Raw genomic sequence first — 22,039 nt, forward strand, 5'->3', positions numbered from 1 at the left:
TGATTACAATTAGCAACAGGTCAATTTGTAATGGTTTCAATGCAAAAAAAGTAATGAAAGTGTTGAATATATATAAAAATAATGTATGTTTTGGGTTGTTTTTTGTGAATATTTTTTTCTTTAAGATTGAAATAGTATTTACAATAAACGTACCACACACCATAGTTCAACTGTCCACCGTGACCACTGCTCAGTACACTCTGAGGTAATGCATTGGCTTCGTATCTTGGTATCTAAACCATAGGTATAACCATATTTAAAACCATTGGTAAAACTTAACCATTGGTAAAACCAATGTTTTTAGATAATTTAATAAGCAATAATGTAAACTTCACATTATAGCCAACTGTTTTCCATTTATATGTGGTTTTATCTTTTTTTGAAATAGCCTATTTGTTCTTTGTTATCTCAGTATTCTTTAAAAATCAACCTGCAGCGAACTAAAGCTAGATTTGTAAAGTCATCTATCTCAATCTTTCAACGTGTCCCGAATTCATACGCAGAAATAAATGTAAGGTGATGATGAAGTAGTTCTCGCAAAGACCAACCCAAATAAGGCAAGTTTCTAGGTTTCTAAATGCTGATTTATTGATTAGCAAAGTTTTGGCAATTATTAAAAACACATTTGATTTATAGTATGAAAAACCTCTGCTACGTTAATGAACTCTGTAAATCACAGATTCAATTGGGAATAACGACTGAAGGTACACGTGGACTACATGGGTGGATCACTGCTGTAGGCCTTGGAAAACCTATTTAAGCTGTTCTCTAGCAGTTGTATCACCTGTGACTCACGCTATTTGTTTGTATTCATTTATGTGCCATACAAATGGGTTTCCTGCATGTAATGCACGGTGGTCCAATGATTTTAAAATGATTTACTTGAAGAACATAGCCTGTTATCAGCCGTTTGACAAGCGTAAATGAATCACATGAAAATCACCGTTGACACTGGGAAGTCCCGGGAGGCTGCTTATGTGGTTTAGCCGGTGTTGTAACTTGCCAACATGCAGTGCATGTCTCGTCGTGAGACTCTCTAAAAGGCGGGCTGCAGTACATTACATGGGTTTTATGGCATTACGTATTACACCTTTGCAGTACCCGGTGTTTGGCTGCGAGATTAAAGATGCTGTAAAACTCAGTATGCGTGACTGTCAAGCATGTACTTACTTATTTGACTCATCCTTAACACACTGTCTTTGTCTCCTCGCAGCTCCATCCACAGTATCCATCATGCACCAGGTCAGCCGCACTGTGGACAGCATCACCCTCTCCTGGTCCCAGCCTGACCAGCCCAATGGAGTCATCCTGGACTACGAGCTCCTGTGTTATGAAAAGGTATCGCATCCTTCCTCCAAGCCTTCACTGATCCTTTTGTCCCTATCCAACTAAATCAATTCCACCCTAATGGTAAAAATTAATATTTTATTTACAGAGGTGGGAAATAACTAAGTACATTTACTCAAGTACTTTTGAGGTATTGGACTTTTATGCTACTTCATACTTTTACTGCACTACATTTAAAAGTAAATTAATGTTATTTAACTCTTCTACATTTATTTAACATCCTTACACTAGCTCCTTTTAACCAAATGCATTTCTAAAAAATAAACTAGTTGACTTACTCTATAATTCACAAAAGATTCAAATTATTCAAATATTTTACGAAAAAATCAAATGGTAAAAGGCTACTTGATGCAACAATATTATTTAAAATTGTCACATATATGAAAATAATTATACACGCAAATAAAGGACATTTAAACTTTTTTAACTTTAAGTACATTTTTCTGATAATAATATTGTACTTTTACTAAAGAAAGATTTTGAATTCAGGACTTTTATTTGCAATTAAGTATTTTGACGATAATGTTTTGGTAAACTCACATATACTGTACTTTTTCCACAACTGTTATTTATTTAAATTCAGAATACCCCCTCAGGATCTTCAGCACGTCCTACGAGGCGTACAGTCAGAGCTTCTGAACGTTGCTTAGAACTTCTGCTCATTCTCTTCCAATTATAATCACGGTCAGTCACTGGAAAAGGAAACGGCTCTCAGCCCCGCAGTAGGGCCGCTGGGGATTGATGTGCAGAGACTTGCGGTTGAAACAATGATGCGCTGACTGCTGTAAAAATAGTATTCGAGGGGCAAGCTCCATACTTTCTCACAAGAACAGTCACAAATGTGCTGTTTTGATTCAATGCAAAATGATCACTTAAATACATGCAGCCCTTTCACAGACATAGACAATCACGCATGTATACGCAGCGTTTGTCTAGCTTTCTTCCACACGCTGAGCCGTTCCACATTTGAATATAATTCCCCTTTTCTGACACTGCTGGAGAGAGCTGTCAAAACAATTGTCCCGGCCCCTGCTGTGGCTCAGAAGTGTGCAGAGAGCAGCGGGTTGAAGGCAGCAGCTAAAGGAGTCTCACTCTCCGCTCTCAGACCTGTCAGCATCGAGGAGAGGGGGACCGCAGTGAGATTCAGCTCTGATCATCAGAAGGCATGACTCAGAAAGGCCCGTCTGACCTGAAACTGCCACCATATTTACCTTCTTATCTGCAACTGCTGGATGTGCTCCTCTTTCAGTCCTGCTGCTTTATCTAACATTCTTTTTCTGATATCAAATCATGTGATTTGCTCTCTTGTGGTCAATGTGGTAATTCATGGGAGTAGCCCTGATTTTTCTCTACCATCCCTGCTCTCAGTATTTTAGTTACAGTCTCAGTGTAGGATTTTTTTTTTGCTTAGTAATAAACCATTTACAATTGTATTTGCCTATACATGGCTTATTTATGTATTTTTTATTTATTTAAATTTTATTTAGTCCAGGCAAGATATACACATCTCAGGACAGTATGTTGATACGACAATACTAGCTTGTATACCAACAATATATACAAATAAATATATTACAAATAAAAGTCAAAACAGAGGTGATAAGATCCCTTCAACATTTCAAATAAAGAATTTGACAGTTCAATACTTCCAAGAACCAAGAACACACATGACATGCAAAACATTTTAATTATTCCATATAATTCAATTCCAATTGTGTTTTGTGTCACCTTGTAATGGTTTAATGGCGCTATTTCTTTCAAAAGAATTGTCCCCAAAAAAAGTGCTGAGCTTAGTGATACTGTTGTATCATGTATCCCAGATCCAACCCATAGACTTTATATAAACATCATACCCTATCAAATCCTTTATTCTTGTGACCTTTCACAATAACCAACTCTAAATATTTACCATGTTGCTTTTTCTTCTCCTAGGACCAATCAGAGGTTAATGCTACCGCCATCAGGAGCCAGACCAACACAGTGGTGATCCGCGGCCTGAAGCCAGGAAGCATCTACGTGTTCCAGGTCCGGGCGCGCACCGTGGCCGGCTTTGGACGCTACAGTGGCAAACTGTACTTCCAGACCATGACTGAGGGTGAGAATTCAGCTAATGCTCCTAAAAGCACGCAGAGCTGTCGTCGCCTCTCATGCGCTGCCCATCGAGCCACCATGATATGGATGCAGACAGCTGCGGGGACGAAGGGAGTCATGTTGTGGAGTAAACAGTTCAAATATCCCAAAACCAGATCAGTATGGCATGGAATGTATTATGTCCTTCTCAGCAATAGAAAACATCCCACATGTTATACTGTCATTATTTTGTTATTCATATTCCAGCATTCATGATTTCTTTCCTCGATGTGGTACACGAAAGCCATATTTTTATGCCAAAGATAGCTTTTGCCATTTTTCATCCTAAGCCTTTGAGTCAAGGATGAGGTCGGAGTTGTCTTATCTCTGAAGAGAAACGACTGGGAGAATATTGAGTAAACATCATCGTGCAGGCTAATGTTGGAGTCAGGCCTGGGTTTTTCCCTCTGAACATCTCATTTCCTTCAGCCTGCAGCGCCCAGGGCCATCATTACCCTGAGCCTTCATACCAACATCTGATGCTGCCACACACAGATCCCAGCGCTACAGATATATCTAAACTGAGTAAACTGAAGATTAAATGAATTTAGCTTTTACCTTTTTTTAAAGGGAAGTATATTAGTTTAAAGTTATTCTTTAAATGGATTCTGTGTCCCATCCAAAAGTTGTTTCCTGCTCCAAGTAGACACTTATAACTCTTGTTTAAGGTCACAATATCCTTTTGTTTTAATACAGCTCTGAAAACATTTAACAGGAGGGAAAAATAATAAACATTTAATGTTTGCACTATAAACATTATTTTCAAACCCTATTTTCTGTATCAATTGGATTTTTATGTTACAGATATTCCAAGTGAACACTTATCTGTTCCGTTATTTATTTTGTAATACTTTACCAGTGGTACCTCAAATGAATGAATGCTGTATTTCAGAGTTTTAAACAATTCAAATGTGAAAGGCCTTTGATGAAACTGCAATGGTTTGCAGAGTTCTCCCTCTCTGGTTAAAGTTATGGGTAACACTTTACTCTTAATTCCTAATATTAAGCATTTATAGGTGTATATATACGCTTTTCATAAATAGGTACACATTAAAATGCAGTAATGTTTTGTCAAATACCAAACATCTTCCTCTTGGCACATTACTAGAGAGGCTGCTGTGGTAACAAATATAAAACATCGTTTTTGTCATAGAAAATGTGTTTTTATAGGAGAATGTTGACAAATACTGAAGATGAAGTAACACTGTTGACACATAATAGAGCTTTATTTCTCCATGTATTTAATGTTCAGACAGTATTGATGTAGTAGACGATAATACCTTTTGGTTTCTAATAGACAATATTCATGCTATCCAGAAGCAGAAAGAAAAATGTGAGGATCTTACTAATAATTGTATCTGGCTAAAAACTGGGAAGTTGTGTCATTTCCAGTGCTCCAGAGAAGGGCCTGGCTCTGCTCTGTGGGCTCGTTCAGTGTCTGGATCCTGCTCTTGGCTCCCTGATCCGTCTGGGTCGCACCCAAACATGCTCTCTCTCCTTACTTCACACGCTTTCTGCCAGATGATTTGTCCATATCTGCGGCATCTGACCACATTCAGCTTTTGGAAAAAATCTTCCATGCAGTCAGTCAAGATGCCAAGATAATCGCTGGTTCACCCGGCCATATGTCCGTCTGTCACCCATCGCCCGCTCCATATGCAACGGCTCAGATGCTCACCCATATGTTACAGCTTCTGACTGTGTGTGTGTGCTTGGCACTCTGTTTATGTATGGGTTTCTTCTTTTTTACAGAGGAATACAACACCAGTATTCAGGAGAAGCTACCTCTCATCATCGGCTCGGCAGCTGCGGGCTTGGTCTTCCTCATCGCTGTGGTCGTCATCATCATCGTCTGCAACCGGTGAGTCAGTCGAGTCTCAGTCTCTTTAAACAAGCATGCTGTGAACCAACAAAATAGTTACACAGGCTGGTGGAGTGGAATATTTGTTCCTTTTTTGTGGTTTAGCTTCTATTCAAGGTTGCATGAAGTCTGTTAGCTTGTTAGCAGACAGTATTAACCTGCTTCTATGGAATAAGGTCTGTAGGTCTATTTATATATGTCTTCTGGAAATTGCTCTAAGAAGTGTGTGTAAGTTCATTCAGAGCAAAGAAAGAACGAGTCAAATTCCTTGTATGTACTCACTCTCAATGTGAGTTGTTCAGATAAAACCATCTGGTTTCCAAGATATTAATTCTTAATAGATTCCAGTCTTTCAGCAGCAGAAATAACACATATAGGTCAACATCGCTGACATTATATTTCTGTAGGTGATCCAGCTCAGCAGGAATCAAATGGTTGTTACTCTGCCAAGGTTAGGGTTTCAGTTCCCGCTGGGGCCACTCATATTAAAACTGCAGCTTAGCTCCTGCTCACTGTTTTGATTCACAGACAAAATTGAACAAGATGAATTTCTGACTATATCTTGCTAGTAGATATACCGCAGTATACTTCTTTCTTGGATAATGACAGACTAATGGCAAAGGATAACATATATGACATTCTTTATTAATCCCCTAGCGGAAATTCAGTTTTTCACATTGCGCATTGCATTTTTGGTTATTGTGGGAACATCGCCTGGACAAAATGGAAGAGTGTGCGATTGAGAGTTTTGCAAACTGTTGGACAGTTCTAATGCACTGTGATGGCCCATCACGGGACTTAACAGAGATATTTGAATATGTCCTTGTCAAACTTCTCGCCAGTTAAAACTTAGCTGACAAATTGGTAATGAAGTTAAAGAACATACCCCAATGTGTTGAAGCTAGTGTTGAATAATAGTTCCCCTTATAATGGGGTGAACAAGGCTAGCGACTGATGTGGCACTAAAAGCTGAATGTATTGGAAAAACATTCAATTTGAAAAGTGTGTTGACAAAATGATGTAAACATTTTATTGTGGAGCCTACCTTGTGATTGATGGCTTGCTAACACTGTGTTGTTGGTCAATGGAGCTTTCAGTGTTTTCTTCTTCCAACGATAATCAGAATCAGGTTTATTGCCAAGTAGTTGTACACATATAAGGAATTTGCGTGTGTGTACAGCATGGCGCATACATAGACACAAATTACTCAGAATTGAATAAAAGAATGCAGTAATGGAGTGTATGTGAAGTGGAGAGCTGTGCAGATGATAAAAAAAAAGGTAACCTTGAAGAGGAAAGTATACAGAGGGATGTGCAGGGTTCACAGTATTATAAATAACTAGATATTGATGAGCATTAATGCATGTTTATGTGGTTTTTCTAACATTTCGGTCACCTTTTGAAGGCTGTATAAAAAACCACTGCTGATATTTTGTATGAATCTATGATATGGACCAATAATTGGAACAAATCTGCCCAGAAGAGGTGGAGGAAATCGAATAAATATTTGTGTAGTGTAGCTGGCAGCTGTTTCCACTGTAGCAAACAAACAAATGCCTCCCTGGTTCTGCCTGTGATCTCTGTCAGTGTATCTTTAGTGCAGGTACACCTGGGGGTGTTTGATCTGTGTTCCTGCCCCTCCCTGCTCTCTCTTTTTGAACCGGAGCTAGAGTTCTTTGTCTTTCCCCCAGGAGGCGTGGCTTTGAACGAGGTGATTCAGAATACACGGACAAACTGCAGCACTACACCAGCGGCCACAGTGAGTAAACCCCCATCAGCACCGCACACACCTGTCTCCATGACTACCAACTCACACAGTCATCACCATGGCTGTCATTCAGCCCCTCCGCTGCCTCACACACCTGTCTCCATGGCTACCACCTTGCATGCTGGTGTCCTTGGCTACGGCCCAACCACGGCACAGCTTCATTTGCCCCCCCTCCTTGCGAGTAATCCTGTCTGTTGTTTGACTCCGCTCGCTCGGAGCCCGGATTTAACCACATCAAAAAACAAGTTTCAAGTGTGTGTTCTGTGGCTCATCACGTTTCATAGTTAACCAAATCCATTGTGGTGGAAATAGGTCAGTCTTCACTCATGTTAACGCCATTAGCATGCTAATGCCACATGCGTCATTTTCCATTGTTGGGAAAATTCTAAAGACTGTGTGAATGAATGGGATATCTCAATGATTTCCTGGGTTCATATGGTACAGTAGCAGAGAGCTTAAATGACAGTATTACAGAAATAAATCTGGAAGAGAAGTAATTTCCTCTTGACCTTTTCTAAGATATTAAAGCTAATCCATCGTTCTTCTGCATGGATGGAAAAACGCAGATCTCTTTAATTCCTCTAGTTTATGACCCCATTTTAATTTGTTTATTTGATTGTGTAATCATCTCCCTGCTTCTTCCTGTTTATGCTAATTCCACTCTAAAGGTAACACAATATAATCCGATCACTCTGTGCCAAGAAGTCCAGTCTGTGCTTCAGAGAAATGTGGGCCAGTATGACATGGTATTTCACAGCTATTAACAGAAGCCAATGCGAGCCTCCTGTCCTCTCACCAGTCAACAGTTCATGCCCCTGTTTTTTGTGCTCTTTGCCATTAAAGGAGGGTGGTCTGTTGAACACTGCTTCAGCTTGGGAAGAGATTGTGAGGTTTTAGTGATGGGGTTTTTTTCCTGGTCATATCCTCACCATCTGTTCATCTCTGCAGCACTTTTTTTTCAGCTTAGTGTGCCAGGGTGTTAGGCGGTGTGCATGTTCTTCTAGCTCTCCACCAGCCAATGCATGAATTCAGCATCCATTCAAATAGCCTCAGGCCTGATGTGGAGGTGAGAGCCGAATAATCGGATTTAAAACTCAGGCCACTTAAGTCCCTGCACACTTAAAGGCCACCTTAAGCCAATTTACCTGGCATCAGGTCTTAAGAGGGCCAATTTATTTCTTGGAGTGGAGCTGAGAGGTGCTGATATAGGGCCCCGGTTTCTCGCCTGAGTGTTAATGGCACTATGACTCACAGGAGATGAGGATGCCTTATCACAGCAAAGAAGACGGGCAGTAACTTGTCCTTGCTGACTGAATCGCTATACAAAGTAGCCACGAGACACTAGTCTTAACCACCATTTGTAACTACACCACCTCCTCCATCTCTTAACCTTCATCACCCTAATGTCTTCCAGGAAATGTAATGAGTGAATGCAAGAGGAACTGTTAATGTGCCTGGATACATGTGACTGTAAAAGTAGTCTAAGGATGACCAGAAACCAAATATTATAGAGGCTCTTTCTTTTTCCAAGTGACTCCAGGAATGAAGATATATATTGATCCGTTTACATATGAGGACCCCAACGAGGCTGTGAGGGAGTTTGCCAAGGAGATTGATATATCCTGTGTGAAGATTGAACAGGTCATCGGAGCAGGTAATGGAAAGATCTGACTGAAACGTGAATGGAATATCACACTTTCAATATTCAATATGTTGGAAAATGTATTAGTTATTACACCCATGATAAACCATTATTACACCCTTATATGCCTATGTTACACTGTTATTAGACCAAAATCAAACTCATGTAGCAGCACCATATTACACCCCTACTACACTGTCAACACACCCATATTACACATTTATACACCCATGTTGAATCCATGTTACACTATTATTACACCTATATAACACTGTTATTAGACCCATATTACACCCATGTAACACCATTAATAGCCATAGTACACCGTACAATACACATACAGTTATTACATACATTTTACACATGAGCAACACCTATCAAATACATATATCCCATAGGAAACAGAAACCATTTAAGGGATAAAATAACTTGATTTCTAAATAAGATCGCCCTGAGTTTAATAGAACCATTGCTTTTTTTCTCATGCTATTTCTTCACAGGAGAGTTTGGAGAGGTTTGCAGCGGTAACTTGAAGCTCCCGACTAAAAGAGAGATGTTTGTGGCCATAAAAACTCTGAAGACTGGCTACACTGAAAAGCAGAGGCGAGACTTCCTGAGCGAGGCCAGCATCATGGGCCAGTTCGACCATCCAAACATCATCCACCTGGAGGGCGTGGTCACCAAGAGCAGTCCTGTCATGATCATCACTGAGTTCATGGAGAACGGCTCTCTGGACTCCTTCCTCAGAGTAAGCAACTACTATTTTTGATTGTTTGTGTTGTCTTCATGTGTGTCACCAAGCAACAGCATCTGGTGCTGAAGTATGAAGCTAACACGTACAATTGCTAATTCTTAAATGGCCTCTTAAGGATGTTTCCAAAAGCCCATGTTAAATTGGCCAACTTCACAGCAGACATCAACGGTTTACAGCATGGGAGTTATGGCTAATTTTCCCTTTATGACAACCCTCAACCATTGAAATGATTTAAGGCAAGGCTGCCATCTCACCAGTTTTGAATTAGCCAAGAGTTGGGAGAAGTTTGCATTGCTAAGATTGTGATGGGTGGAGCAACCCACATTCAGCTTTACAACGGTTCTTCAGAAATCAATGGGTGATGTCAGCGAACTACATTCATGTTTTTATAGGGTCTGTCTTACGTAAGATATACAATTTATATTTTAAAAAACGTTAGTAATTACAGGCATGTGGTCTATACAATATAAATCAAAGTGTGATTATGCCAGGAATAAACTTAAATTGATTAGTCTTATAGAAAATGTCTGATAATATAAGTTAGTGAAGTGGCTTTTTTCTGCCAGGTCAGACAGGAAACAGAGAAATTCCAGTCACATTTATTAAAATATCACACTTGTATTTATTATGTGTATATTTGACATCAACAATATTGGATCTATACTGATTTAATTTACAAGTGACATTTTAGATAACATTTGCATATTTGGTAATAATGTATAAAGCTGAAAATGTTTTTATATTAAACTGTTCCTAATGCTGCTACTATTGACAGCTCGGCACTGTAGCTACATAAGCTAACATGAGCATTAGCATCACTGACTGACAAGATGAGCTGCTTCGCTGCTTTGAATCCGAGAGGACTCGATTCAGAGCTTTTATTTTGACATGCTTCTACAATTGAAGTGCTTGAGTTGTTTTAAAACCCTGCTTGTCAGTGTCTGTTAACTTTGACAACTGCCAAGCTTCCTGTCAGAAATGTACAAGACAGCATGCAAAGTGCGTGTTGTGATGTTTTGTTGTTCCTCACAGCATTGACATTAATCAACAAACTGCTCACATTTAATTGCCATTATAGTCAGTAAAATGAATAATTTTCAATTCAAGTTACATATTTGCAAAGACATTGTTTATAATGTTATACTTGAATGAAATGTACTCTTTCAATTGTGATTTTTATATAAAAAAAGAGAGTAGTGCTTTCGTTTGACAGATATCTGATAAACAAGGATTCACCTTCATGATTCAAACACTGACACACACAAACTCTTGTATTTACACACATATTTGTTTAGAATTTGACACGGTTTATACAATCATGCTCAGTAATACCACTTCAAATACCTGCTGGCATTCACAAAATACGGTCAATCATATGTTCCTCAGAGGTTATGTCGGTTCCAATAATCAATACCATTATCCACATAATAACAGGGTCTTGGGATTGCATGGCTTTTGATTCTGTCTGATGTTTACCTAGTTTTGTATGGAATTCATTGCACTCTTAGTCCTCTACTTACTATTCAACACTGTATCTGGATGCGTAAAAAATACTGCACACTTGTGTTTCCTTGACTTCCTGACAAGAATTATGCAGAGCTCACAGGCTCAAGGGATTTTTAATGTTCATAGTCTAACCAGAGAAAGATACTGCACAGAACCGGCAATGCTCCCTCATTTACTACCTGCATCAATAATTTAAATACTTTGCAAGAGTTAAAATGAGATGTCAGATTTTTAAAAAAAAATGAAGATAGCTATGAGATGAGATGAGATGCCACACAGACTTTCACCGTCTGTCTTTGGAACTCAGTGAAATAAAAAACGTAAGCTTTCAAAAAGCTCCCTTCTCAATTTTGACAAAAGCAGAATAGGACCTCCCTCAGATTTATAGAATTTAGTTTTATACTTTGAATGGTTTAATGGGAACTGTCAATTTAATGTAACACTGAGAGTATGCCAGCGTTTTGCCACAATGCCAGATTATAATTAATACGAGCCATTGCCTTTCCTGAAGTAAAACGTGTGGTACACCATATTCTTTAGGGAGCCCTATTATGCAGATGTTCATGTTCATATTTCTATTGTGTGTCTCCATTCTTTAATGTTCAAAAAGCTCTTTATGTCTCTCTTACTGCCTGTGCTGCAGCACGTCTTTTCACCCTATGTCTGAAACCAGAGCCCAGTCTACTCTGATTGGTTAGCTGGCTGGCTCTGTTGTGATTGGACAACCACTTAGACATGTAAAATGTATTGAAGCGCTAGTCAATAGAAGTTTGAGTATTACGTAGTGATATATGTGGGGGGGGGGTGTGTGTGGGAGAGAACATTTGGGATGTTATGGGATAGTAGTGGTCTAATCATGGATAGTGAGGTGGGCTGAAGATCGGAAGGTTGTGAGTTCAAATCCCGCCAGGAACACCACCACTAGTGTTCCCTTCAGTAAGGCACTTAGCCCTTAGTTACTCCAGGGAGAATGCCCTGTAATCGGTAATTGTAAGTCGCTTTGGATAAAAGTGTCAGCTAAATGAAATGTAATAATGTAATAATAATAATGTTAGCCTTTGCACACCATTTACATGCAGACCTTTATAACACACTACAGGAAAGGGAAAACCCCATAAAAGCATAATAGGGTCCCTTTAACTGCAGTACAAAAGCAATATGCCATCAATAGTTGTTCTACATATGTGTAGTATATTGTGAAATAGGCAGGCAATTATTAAGAACCATTTATTTCATGTAAATTAAAGAACTAAACAGCATTATGAAATTGCCTGAAATTGCCTGAAATATCTTGTTGGGGAGTTTTGTACTGTTTAATAGTAGTGAGTTTAAGCTCTCTGTTGCAAGCCAACATCAAACACTTCCTCAAGAAGAAGACTGCGAGCTCCTGTCAGCACGCTGGTGAGAGTGAGGCTTTATTTGCATTCTGCCTCCCGACCTCGGAGGCACAAAGCATCAGCTCTTTTTGGAATTTGATCTCGCGGTGAAGGGTGTTTGTGTACATGTAGATGTTTGCTAAACATATTTGACAGCGCATTGGATTGAAAACAACAGGGAACTTCTGTGTCTCCTGACAGTGACAGTTCATGACAACAATTGCTGACAGTGTCAAAGCCTCTGAACACGGTTTCTTGTCTCCTTTGAGGTGACTGGTGTAAAATGGTCACTGAAGTCTGTGCTGAGCTGCCTGCTGAAGGATTGTCACCTCCTGCAGAAAAACACCTGCAGGGTAGAGAGACAAAGATAATAGATCAATCAGGGATGGACCGGTGCCTGGAACCGACTATAAGCTATAAAAGAACAAACGCCTATGTTTGATACAAAACATTAATTTAATAGAAATTCACACAGTTCAATTATTCCACTTAACTTAACCTCACATACTCTGGAGGAATCCTGCCAATTAAAGTTTATGCAAGCACAGCAAACAGATATAGTTGCAATGTGTATTTGGGAGAAAGGCACCATGAATAATGCATTTTGCTTAATTGCTATGGTGCACGAGGAAGAGCAGCTTGACGTGAGGAGAGGCATCCGCCAGGCTAATGAGCAGCACTGTTTGAATGAGAAATAGGCTAGTGGAGCGGTCATGCAGCAGTTAACATGGCGGCGCCCGGGGCACTGCTCTCCCTGCCCTTCCAACTCCCTCTCTTGGCCTTTCCGTCAGTTCACGCCCTCCTCCAACTCCCAGGCTCCATTCTCTGGAATCCCCGGTTTTCCGGGCGTCGTGGTGGGTGGTGGGGCGAGTGCAGGTGTGCACAGTTGGAGGCACAGCTGCACCAGAGCTCCAGACGCTCCCCATGCATGGGGTAAAGCCCCTCACCAAACCGAGGAGGGGAACAGCTGTAGACAGCCAGCCAGACCCCGGCTTAGCCCTGCAGAGGCCAGCCCAGACCTGGCCCTCAGTGTCTTGCAGGGCCTCTTCGCAGAAATTAATACCATAAGTAGCTTTTCTACATTAGCCACATCTGGGTTGGGTTACAAGGAGACATGTCACAATAAAATGATTATAATTTTTCTAAAATTTGTGAATTGGGAATCAATTTAGCAAATTATTTTTTGAATAGAGGGTGCATAAATTAGTTCTTAAAGTAAAATTCAGTGAAACAAACACATATTTCCCTTTGTTTTACAAAGGGACTCATCTCTAAGCGGTCGACCAATCACAACATAGCTGGTCAGCTAACCAATCAGAGCAGACTGGGCTCTGGTTTCAGACAGAGGGTGAAAAGAGGTGCTGCAGCACAGGCAGTATGAGACAAATAAAGAGCTTTTTGAACATTAAAGCATGGAGACACAGTAAATAGATATATGAATATGATCACTGTAAGAGTACATTCATGAACAACAGAAGATTCTTTAAAAATCACAATAGTTGACATTTTGCATAACCTTTTGGTACCACTTAGTTGAAGTCATCTTGACACAGACGTTACCTAGTCATAATACTACCACATTATTCTGCGCTTTGAATTGAGCGAGCTCCCGCCGTTTTTCAATATAATCAAATGAAGGCAGCTGGAAGGCCATGTGTGTGAGCAGTACTGCACAATAAATGTATGACTGTGTTTCATAACCACTTGGTGTTCTTTTTGAATTGTAAGGATATGATGATAAAATGAATACTCTCATAAATTGTTAACTTAAAAGTAATATCTATCAACACAAAACCATGAAATCATCAAACACTAAATACCTACTGCCACTAAATCAAATCTAGATTAATGGGGTCTGAGTACATTTATGAGATATTGAGCTCCCAATTGGAACCATTCAAGTTTCATCAAATCTAATACAGCCTTTTAAATTAAAAGCCCTCATAGTTTGTTTCAATGGAGCCAAAGCAATCAATTTGAAGTTTAAATTGACATTTACTAAAGCAAATGACCTTTTATCTGTACTGTTTTAAAATCCTTTTTATATTCCTGTTTTATATGTAAGCAAAAAAGCACAGTTTGGCATCTTACAAGAAATGTATTTAGTTTTTTTTAGTGGGTTAGGGTTAGTGGTGCAGTGACGCGTCCTAATACCCGGAATAAGCTGCGCATGGGTACCTTCCTGAACAGGAAGGTACCCATGCGCAGCTTATTCCGGGTATTAGGACGCGTCACTGCACCACTAACCCTAACCCACTAAAAAAAACTAAATACATTTCTTGTAAGANATAAAGATGTGTCCCCGGTGTGTCGGGAACTCACGCAGCGTCAGAAAATAAAACCCTCTCTCTTTTCCTCCGTACCCAAATCTCTAAAAACGGGGGTACAACAGAGCTGATCCAGATTTGCGGCCGATATGACGTAATGTCTGAAATGTGGACCCACGGCCCTATCAGAAACGTTGCTATCAGAAACAATGCCCGACTGTTTTGGACGTAATATGGTCGGTGCATGTTTACATTAGCATCGCTAACAGGAGAGCATGTGTGTGAAGAAGCAGGAAATAAAAAGGAACTCACCTTGTGGTATAACCGGCAAGAGAGAAAGCCTTTGAGCTCCATACTGTTTCAGAAATAATCCTTGATAATCCATGATATGGCGTTTCATCACGGCAGTATTTAGTTTAGACAGTAGCTGCCGGGTCCACCATGAGCTCAGCCCCCTCCTTTTTTTTTTGTATCTTTTTTATAAAGCTTTATACCCCAAATCAGCACTTTTGAAACAGGAAGTGAAATAGAGTGATATGAGGCATGGCTAGAATGGGTGATCTGTTTGGTATTTTGAGCAAAACACTTCATAGACATGTTTTTTTATATATTTTTATATATCTGAGACCTATGCTATTGCCTAAAAATAGCATGATAGGTGACCTTTAAATTGAACTTGGTGAACCCTGCAATGAAATGATCGATTCCCTTTAAGCCCTGCAGAGGGAGTCATTGAACTGTCCACCAACACAAAGAGCACCTTCCACATACTGTGTTTTTGTTTTACCATGCTGAATTTTAAGTTTATTTGAACATGAATAAAACACTTGTTGACTTAAATCCATGACAGCTGTATGGTCTGTATTTACACAGGTTATGGGCTGATAATGTTTGTGTGTAATCTTTCGACTTTCATAATTTCTGATTCTCTGTCTCTTCCCTCCATGATTATTGGATCAGTGTCTCATCACACCAGAAGCAGTGTACTCCAGGCAGAAGTGGGAAAAAGGCATCTGAAATTATACTAATTTCTGTTTTCTTTACATGAGTCTAAATGGATGTATTCCCTCTGCCAAAGAGGTTGTGTTTTTTAGTTTGGTTTGTTTGTCAGCAGGATTACTGAAAGGTGGTCGAAGGGTGCAACATGACCCAAGGAAGGACCTGTTACATTTGATTAATAATACATTTTATTTAAGGTGCCTTTCATGACACCCAAGGACACCGTACAATTTGTTAACTATTCTAAGCGGTAAAAGCAACATACAAACACAAACATACCATCATTTTCGGGAGGATTCAAATCATGAGGTGTAAAAACAACACATTTTTCACTTTTAGGCATTGGCATTGGTAGAGCTCTATACTCTTATAATACCCTGGACACTACTTTATTATGTAGTCTGTAAAATATGAACATTAAAAGTTACAGGGTCCATCGTGATTTCCAAAAAAGTATGGACGACCAAATGATTTAAAATCCATTAACCTGAGAAAAAGCAGAGTATCAACAAGTCTTTTTTTTTTTTAACATTTTGTCTTGATAATCAACAAAGAGTTTCATCAAAACATATTTAAAATGTTCTGCTTAGATTTTTAATATAATGCCAGCATTTGGAAAGGTTTTCTATGCAATATGTGACTAACAGTGTTACCCAAAATGTGATTTAGTCATAAGAATATGGCAAAAGCACATTTGGGTAGTATTTGAATTTGAACCACATTGTTGTCATCACGTTAACTTCACCACTACTCTGTTAATAATAAGTGTGTGCTAAAGCTCTGAAAATTATTTGCTGCATGATGGAAGAGGCAGATCTCTCTTTGTGTGGGACAATCCGCGCTCTGTGATGCAAAAAGCTTCACTGGGAATCTGGCCCGGGTCCAAAGGGAGCTCCACGGGTGGTCCAGCATACTGTACAGAGAGAGGCTGGACATGTCCCCTCCCCCAAACTTCACCTCCCTCTCATACACTCCCCCTTCCAGTACCTGCAGCTTTCAGCCCGTTATCTAAACTCTCAAAGACACACACCCTTTACCCAGGGTGTCCAAACTGCGGACCATTTTGAATCGGCCCTCAGCCAATTGAAAATGCATATGAAATACGGCCCACAAATGAAACTTGTGCTTGTCTTGTATTGTACTTCTTAAATATAAATGTAACAATATATTACACAGTAGTGTTCACGTGTTAATGAGACCACTTTTCAAATAAATTCAGTCATCAAACATTTTAGTTGATAAGAAAAAATCCCAATGACTTAATTACATAACAAGCTTGAAATAGACCCTTCCTATTTCTCCTTATTATAATCAATCTGAGGCTTCTTCTGTTTTAAGGATGAGCTGCCAACAGTCACAATCATCATTTACCTACATTTGATTGATTTTGTTAACTTATAACTGAACTTATGAGGCGATATACCTCTAGTGAGTGGCCCAGCCCTTCGTATATTTTTCTGTATGTGGCCCTCGGTGAAAAAAGTGTGGACACCTCTGCTCTACCCAGCTGGCCCTGACGAGGAGTGAGGCCGACACATGCCAGCAGAAACCGCCATGCCTCCCACTGGCAACGCTAACAATGAGTTCCTCAAAGGCAGCACCGGCTGAGGGGAAGCTTCTTTTTTTTTTTTTTCCAAAGCTCTTCTGCGTGATTTCTTCCTTTGGAGTGCACGCTCCTGAACTTTCGACAGCTTTCAGCTCTCTAATGTCGGCACTTCCGCAACTTCTGACTCAGAGAGCAGATTTATTGTCTCCGCCACAGAGCTCGTATTGTCTGCAGCTCGGAGGCCTTGGCACTCACCGTCCACAGCAATTAACTCACTGAGAGTGGCCACGGTTTTTTTTTTTACAGTGTTTGCTTTATTTCAAAATTCAACAGGCTTTTGCTCTTTTTCAGATGACGTACAAAACGTGTCCTGCTCTTCTTGTTGAAGTTGAACATCTTGGCAACGTTGACTAGACGTTTACAGCATTTGAATGATGGCACTGTTTTCCTTTGTGAGCACATGACATCAATGGATGCTTAATATAATAATAATCCAAAATGATGATGTATTTTTGGAAAAGGTTATAAGGTTTTTAAAACTGGCAGATTAGAAGAATAAGAAGCATGAAATGGAGCAGCTAGAAATAACACAAAGCTCTGATCTTTCTTGATAATTCACGACTTCAAGGGGGATTATTACCCCTTTCATTGATAGGGTGTTTTTCTGTATGTTTTTTGGATGCACAGCCTAGCGCAGATGTGTTAGAGGCTGATTTGTCTTGATGATGAGAAACCCTGCAGGCTCCTCTCATGCTATAAAAGGATTAGTGAAGTCTGGCACTCTTACATAACCACTGCTAGCTCCTGTGCTGAACAGTCAAATGTAAAACTCTCCACCAACTCTTTTATCCTTTTAACGGCCGCTTTACACTCCTGAGGTGTCATTCGCCAAACTCTGGATGGATACATTGTGTTCACATCTTTATTAACCGACAGGCTGCACATTTCCTAGAGGTATTAACTGCTTTTGCTGAAATATCTTGAGAACTATTGGATGGATTGGCAAGAAGTTTGGTTTAGTAAATCATGGTTCCCAGATGATAAATCCTTGTAACTTTGGTAATCTTCTGACTTTTCCTCTGGAGCCACCATGAGGTTCACATTTATGTTTTTTTTTCTGGGAAATGTGTGAACAACTACTGGATAGATTGCCAAGAATGAATTTGCTGATTTCATCTAGCGCCAACACTAGCTCGAATATGCTCATACATTTATGACAAAAACCCTGCTCAAATTATTGCAATCCCATCAGCCTCAGCTGTATTTTATGGCTTTGTTTAGCGCTTATTAGCAACTGTTAGCATGCTTACTTGCTAACATGATAGACATTGCACCTTGCTGAATGCAGCCTAACAAAAACAGCAGCATGTCTATAGACTTTTTTTTCTTGTACTTTTATTGTTAAGCCAACAGCAATGCCTTAGTGTCATTAGAGTACATGAAAATACATGAGAAAGTATGACATAGTCTGTTGGTGTTAATATCCCTCACACTCAGGGCTAATGGACGCCCGCACTAGCATTCAAAGTTTGAGTTTTCCAACTGTTCTCACATGATACTATTATAATGTCATAAGCATGTGTTCTGAATCACATTAGAAAAATTAACCAGTGACTGATGTTTAGATATTGACATAGCTGTTTTACTGTGGCTCTGCCCAACTGACTGAGATGAAAATCAAAATCATGTGTTTTATATTAAAAGCCATAAATGTTAAAAAGAAAATTCTCTCAGAATTATAATATTTGTCCTGTATTTTTCTCCTCTCCCCTCCTCTTAGCAGACATGTGTGCAGAGCTATATGTGCATGTCCCCTCATGAGAAAGCCATTTATCGAGACCTAAGCATGACTAAATATATCACAAGAAGAAAGTCCTTGGGGACGTCAGAGGCACAAAGCATCCTGGGTAATTGAACACACACTTGGCTGAACTTGACCTTTTCCATCCTCTCTTGGTGTTCATAGCCAATACATGTACGTTAATGTGCTGCTTTTTACACCTTCTACACCCGAGTGGAGGGTTAGTCAGCACCATCTGCCCAGGGTCAAATACAGGTTCACTTATTAGCATTTTTCTGACATTTCCGAAGCATGGACTGTAGCTTTCAGCAGCGTCATGACTACACAAAGTTGGTTTTACCATTATGGTATGAGCTAGCGTTGTATGGTGAGTGTGTAGGAGAGAAACTTTGGGATTTTAACCTTTGCAGACCATTTACATGCACAAAAACCTACCCAATACAGGAGAGGGAAACCACCAAAAAGCATAATAGGGCCCTTTAAATCAGATCACTTTTTTGCATTTTCCAGATATTTTGCTTTCTGCGATTTGGATTTTGGAGCCTTAGTATGAGCAGAAATGTCGATAATAATTTCTTATTGCATCAGACTGTAAGCTCATCTAAACTAAGTATGGTGTCTCAAAGTTATATATTTCTGTAAACTGTGAAGACAATTTTAAGTTACTTTTCGTCCTCATTTTCTCTTCCAAATTCATTTGGTTAAGGATGTTTTTTTTAAACTTGTCTGACCAACAAGTTTCTCGTGTTTTTCGCTGCATCTGACCTCTTTTTCATGTTTTTGCCCCGTTCCCACATGTCGTCAAGGAACTTTGGTGCAAACAAATGTTATTATTACCAATAGAAATGGCGGCCAAAACTAAGAAAATAAAGACCTAGGTTGTTTTGTAAACCGGAATTCACTAATGAGTCTAACGTTTTATTTTAAAGAAAACTCAATTGGCCTTTTTGAGACGCGTCCCAAACTCCAAAACCCACTCAAGCTCAAGGAAGGAGATCAAATGGGACACCAAGTGGAGACGAGTAGGGAGACTTTTGTCTTTTGCAGCGCTCCGCTTCACTGTAGTCACAGAGGCTCCACTGTTTGGTGCCCAGAAGAGAGCAGAAAGACAGGCAGAGAGGCCCCTTCTCGACAAAATGGAGCATAAACACAACAAGCCTTTATTCTGCATTTTGGACCTGCCATCCGAACAGCAGCTTGTCATTAAATTAACATCACAGCAGGCGCGTGCCCTGGCCCTTGCTTCCCGGTGCATTGTGGTGCACTGAGGAGGAAACTCATTCTTTCAGGGGATACCAGGTCAAAAAGCAGGGGCGGCATAGACCCGACCCAGCAGCCTTGGCGTTGAGGAATGGGAACAGTCGCCGCTTCACTGTTTTGCTGAATGGACAACCTTCTAATCCCTGGCAGCCGTGGAGGACAGAGACAGATTTGCTTTTTGTTTTTGATGTTGTGCCACTTTCTCGTCAAATCCACCCCGAGGACCAGACTGAGGTCCGAGCCAAGCCCTCTGACCGCCACCGAGGCTGCGACACGTTTCACTGCAGCGAGGCTCTGTTGGCCCCGAGCATCACACGCATGGGTCGTGCACCTGCTCCGGGGAAATTATTTGGGTGCGAACCCCAATGGTCTTCCAGTTGAAAGATTTGTATGGTAGCACTGCACTGCCTGGCTCTTGAACCAAAACAGTAAATTAGCCCCAGAGAAGAACTGAAACACTTAACAAATAAAATAAAACAAGAGTTCAAAAATAAATGTAAGACAGTATTTTACCTTGAGCTGGTTCAACTTGTGTGAATACATTTCTTTATCTAATAAAACTATCCTAGAAAATAATTGTCCCCAACTCAACAGATCGAGAAATATGGATAAAACCCCTCCAAAAATCTGAATAAATAGAACGTTTATCTACTGATGGTTGTTAAAAATCTAATCTTGGTTTTGTTTTTTGTACAACAGATACACACGTGAGCTTCAGGCCTCTAATGTCAGGCACTTGTAATGTAAAGTTAGAGTTTAAATTAAGCTGGTTTGAATACCAAGAGAAACACCCAAAAGTGTAAATTAAACAATTTCTTCTTAATAAAAATGTAGTAATTTTGAGATATTTACAGAAATGTTTGCACTGTGGCTCTTCTGCCTGCCTGTCCATCCATCTCCCATCAGAGCACGAGGGTCCACAACCTTTCCCCAGCACATACCTGCAGATCCTCCTCAGGGAATCACTCACAGTTCCGGGTCAGCCTGCATTGACGGACATTGATCATACACAGACCAGCATAACATGGGGGTGTAGGTGGGCTTCGGTAGTGAACTTTACCAGCAGCATGAATAACTTCAACTGGATTCAGTAAGCATTGCAAGTAGCGACAACACAAACTGTCACTGTGCCAAAGAACCTGAGCAGCATATTTATTTTACACATCTGCTTAATGCTACGATTTCCATTTCTATATCATCCTTTGTTGGTGCTTTTTTAGCCTTGTTCAATAGTACAGCAGGAGATAAACACAAAAGGAAGAGAGAGAGGGGAAGACATGCAGGAGAGGGCCACTGCAGTTAGGACAGAGGCTTTGGTCCCGTTTTACCAGGTGAGCTCCGGATTTTCTATTTTTATTATGTTTAACATGTTCTCTCCCTCCTACGTTCACTTTTCACTGTTTTAATACCATTCTCTTCAGTCGGCTGCTAAAACAAAGGCGAAAATTGCATAAAAAAGAGGAGAAAACACTTGCACCTTCATTGTAGTATTAAGCTTAAAGGTGGGGTAGGTAATTCACTTCAGGAACATTTTTTGTTATATTCCATGGAATGTTCTTAACATCCCGATAGCAATGAATATATGAAATGCTTTGACAATAGAGAACCGTAGTGACGCGTCCTAAAACCCGGAAGTAAACTCCTTCCGGTTCCTTCGTCTCCATAGGATTTAGGAAAATAGCTCGAAATAAGGTCTGTGGTTGACACACATTTAAGAGACGGATCACGTTTTGTTCAGCCGGATAATCTCCACATCTCTACCCTACTTTTATAATTTTCTAA

General features: G+C 40.0%; 1 protein-coding gene across 1 annotated transcript in view; it reads left to right on the top strand.

Moving 5' to 3' along the window:
- ephb2b (eph receptor B2b) overlaps positions 1-22,039 on the top strand; it is a 93,914-nt gene that overhangs the window by 64,803 nt on the left and 7,072 nt on the right. Inside the window, 6 exon segments of the mRNA XM_010781838.1 lie at positions 1,214-1,338; positions 3,280-3,442; positions 5,230-5,338; positions 7,033-7,097; positions 8,647-8,760; positions 9,249-9,496. Of these exon segments, the coding sequence (XP_010780140.1) occupies positions 1,214-1,338; positions 3,280-3,442; positions 5,230-5,338; positions 7,033-7,097; positions 8,647-8,760; positions 9,249-9,496 (824 nt within the window).

This window comes from Notothenia coriiceps, unplaced genomic scaffold (assembly GCF_000735185.1).
Source record: "Notothenia coriiceps isolate Sejong01 unplaced genomic scaffold, NC01 NC01_scaffold00023589, whole genome shotgun sequence".
Taxonomy (NCBI): Eukaryota; Metazoa; Chordata; class Actinopteri; order Perciformes; family Nototheniidae; genus Notothenia; species Notothenia coriiceps.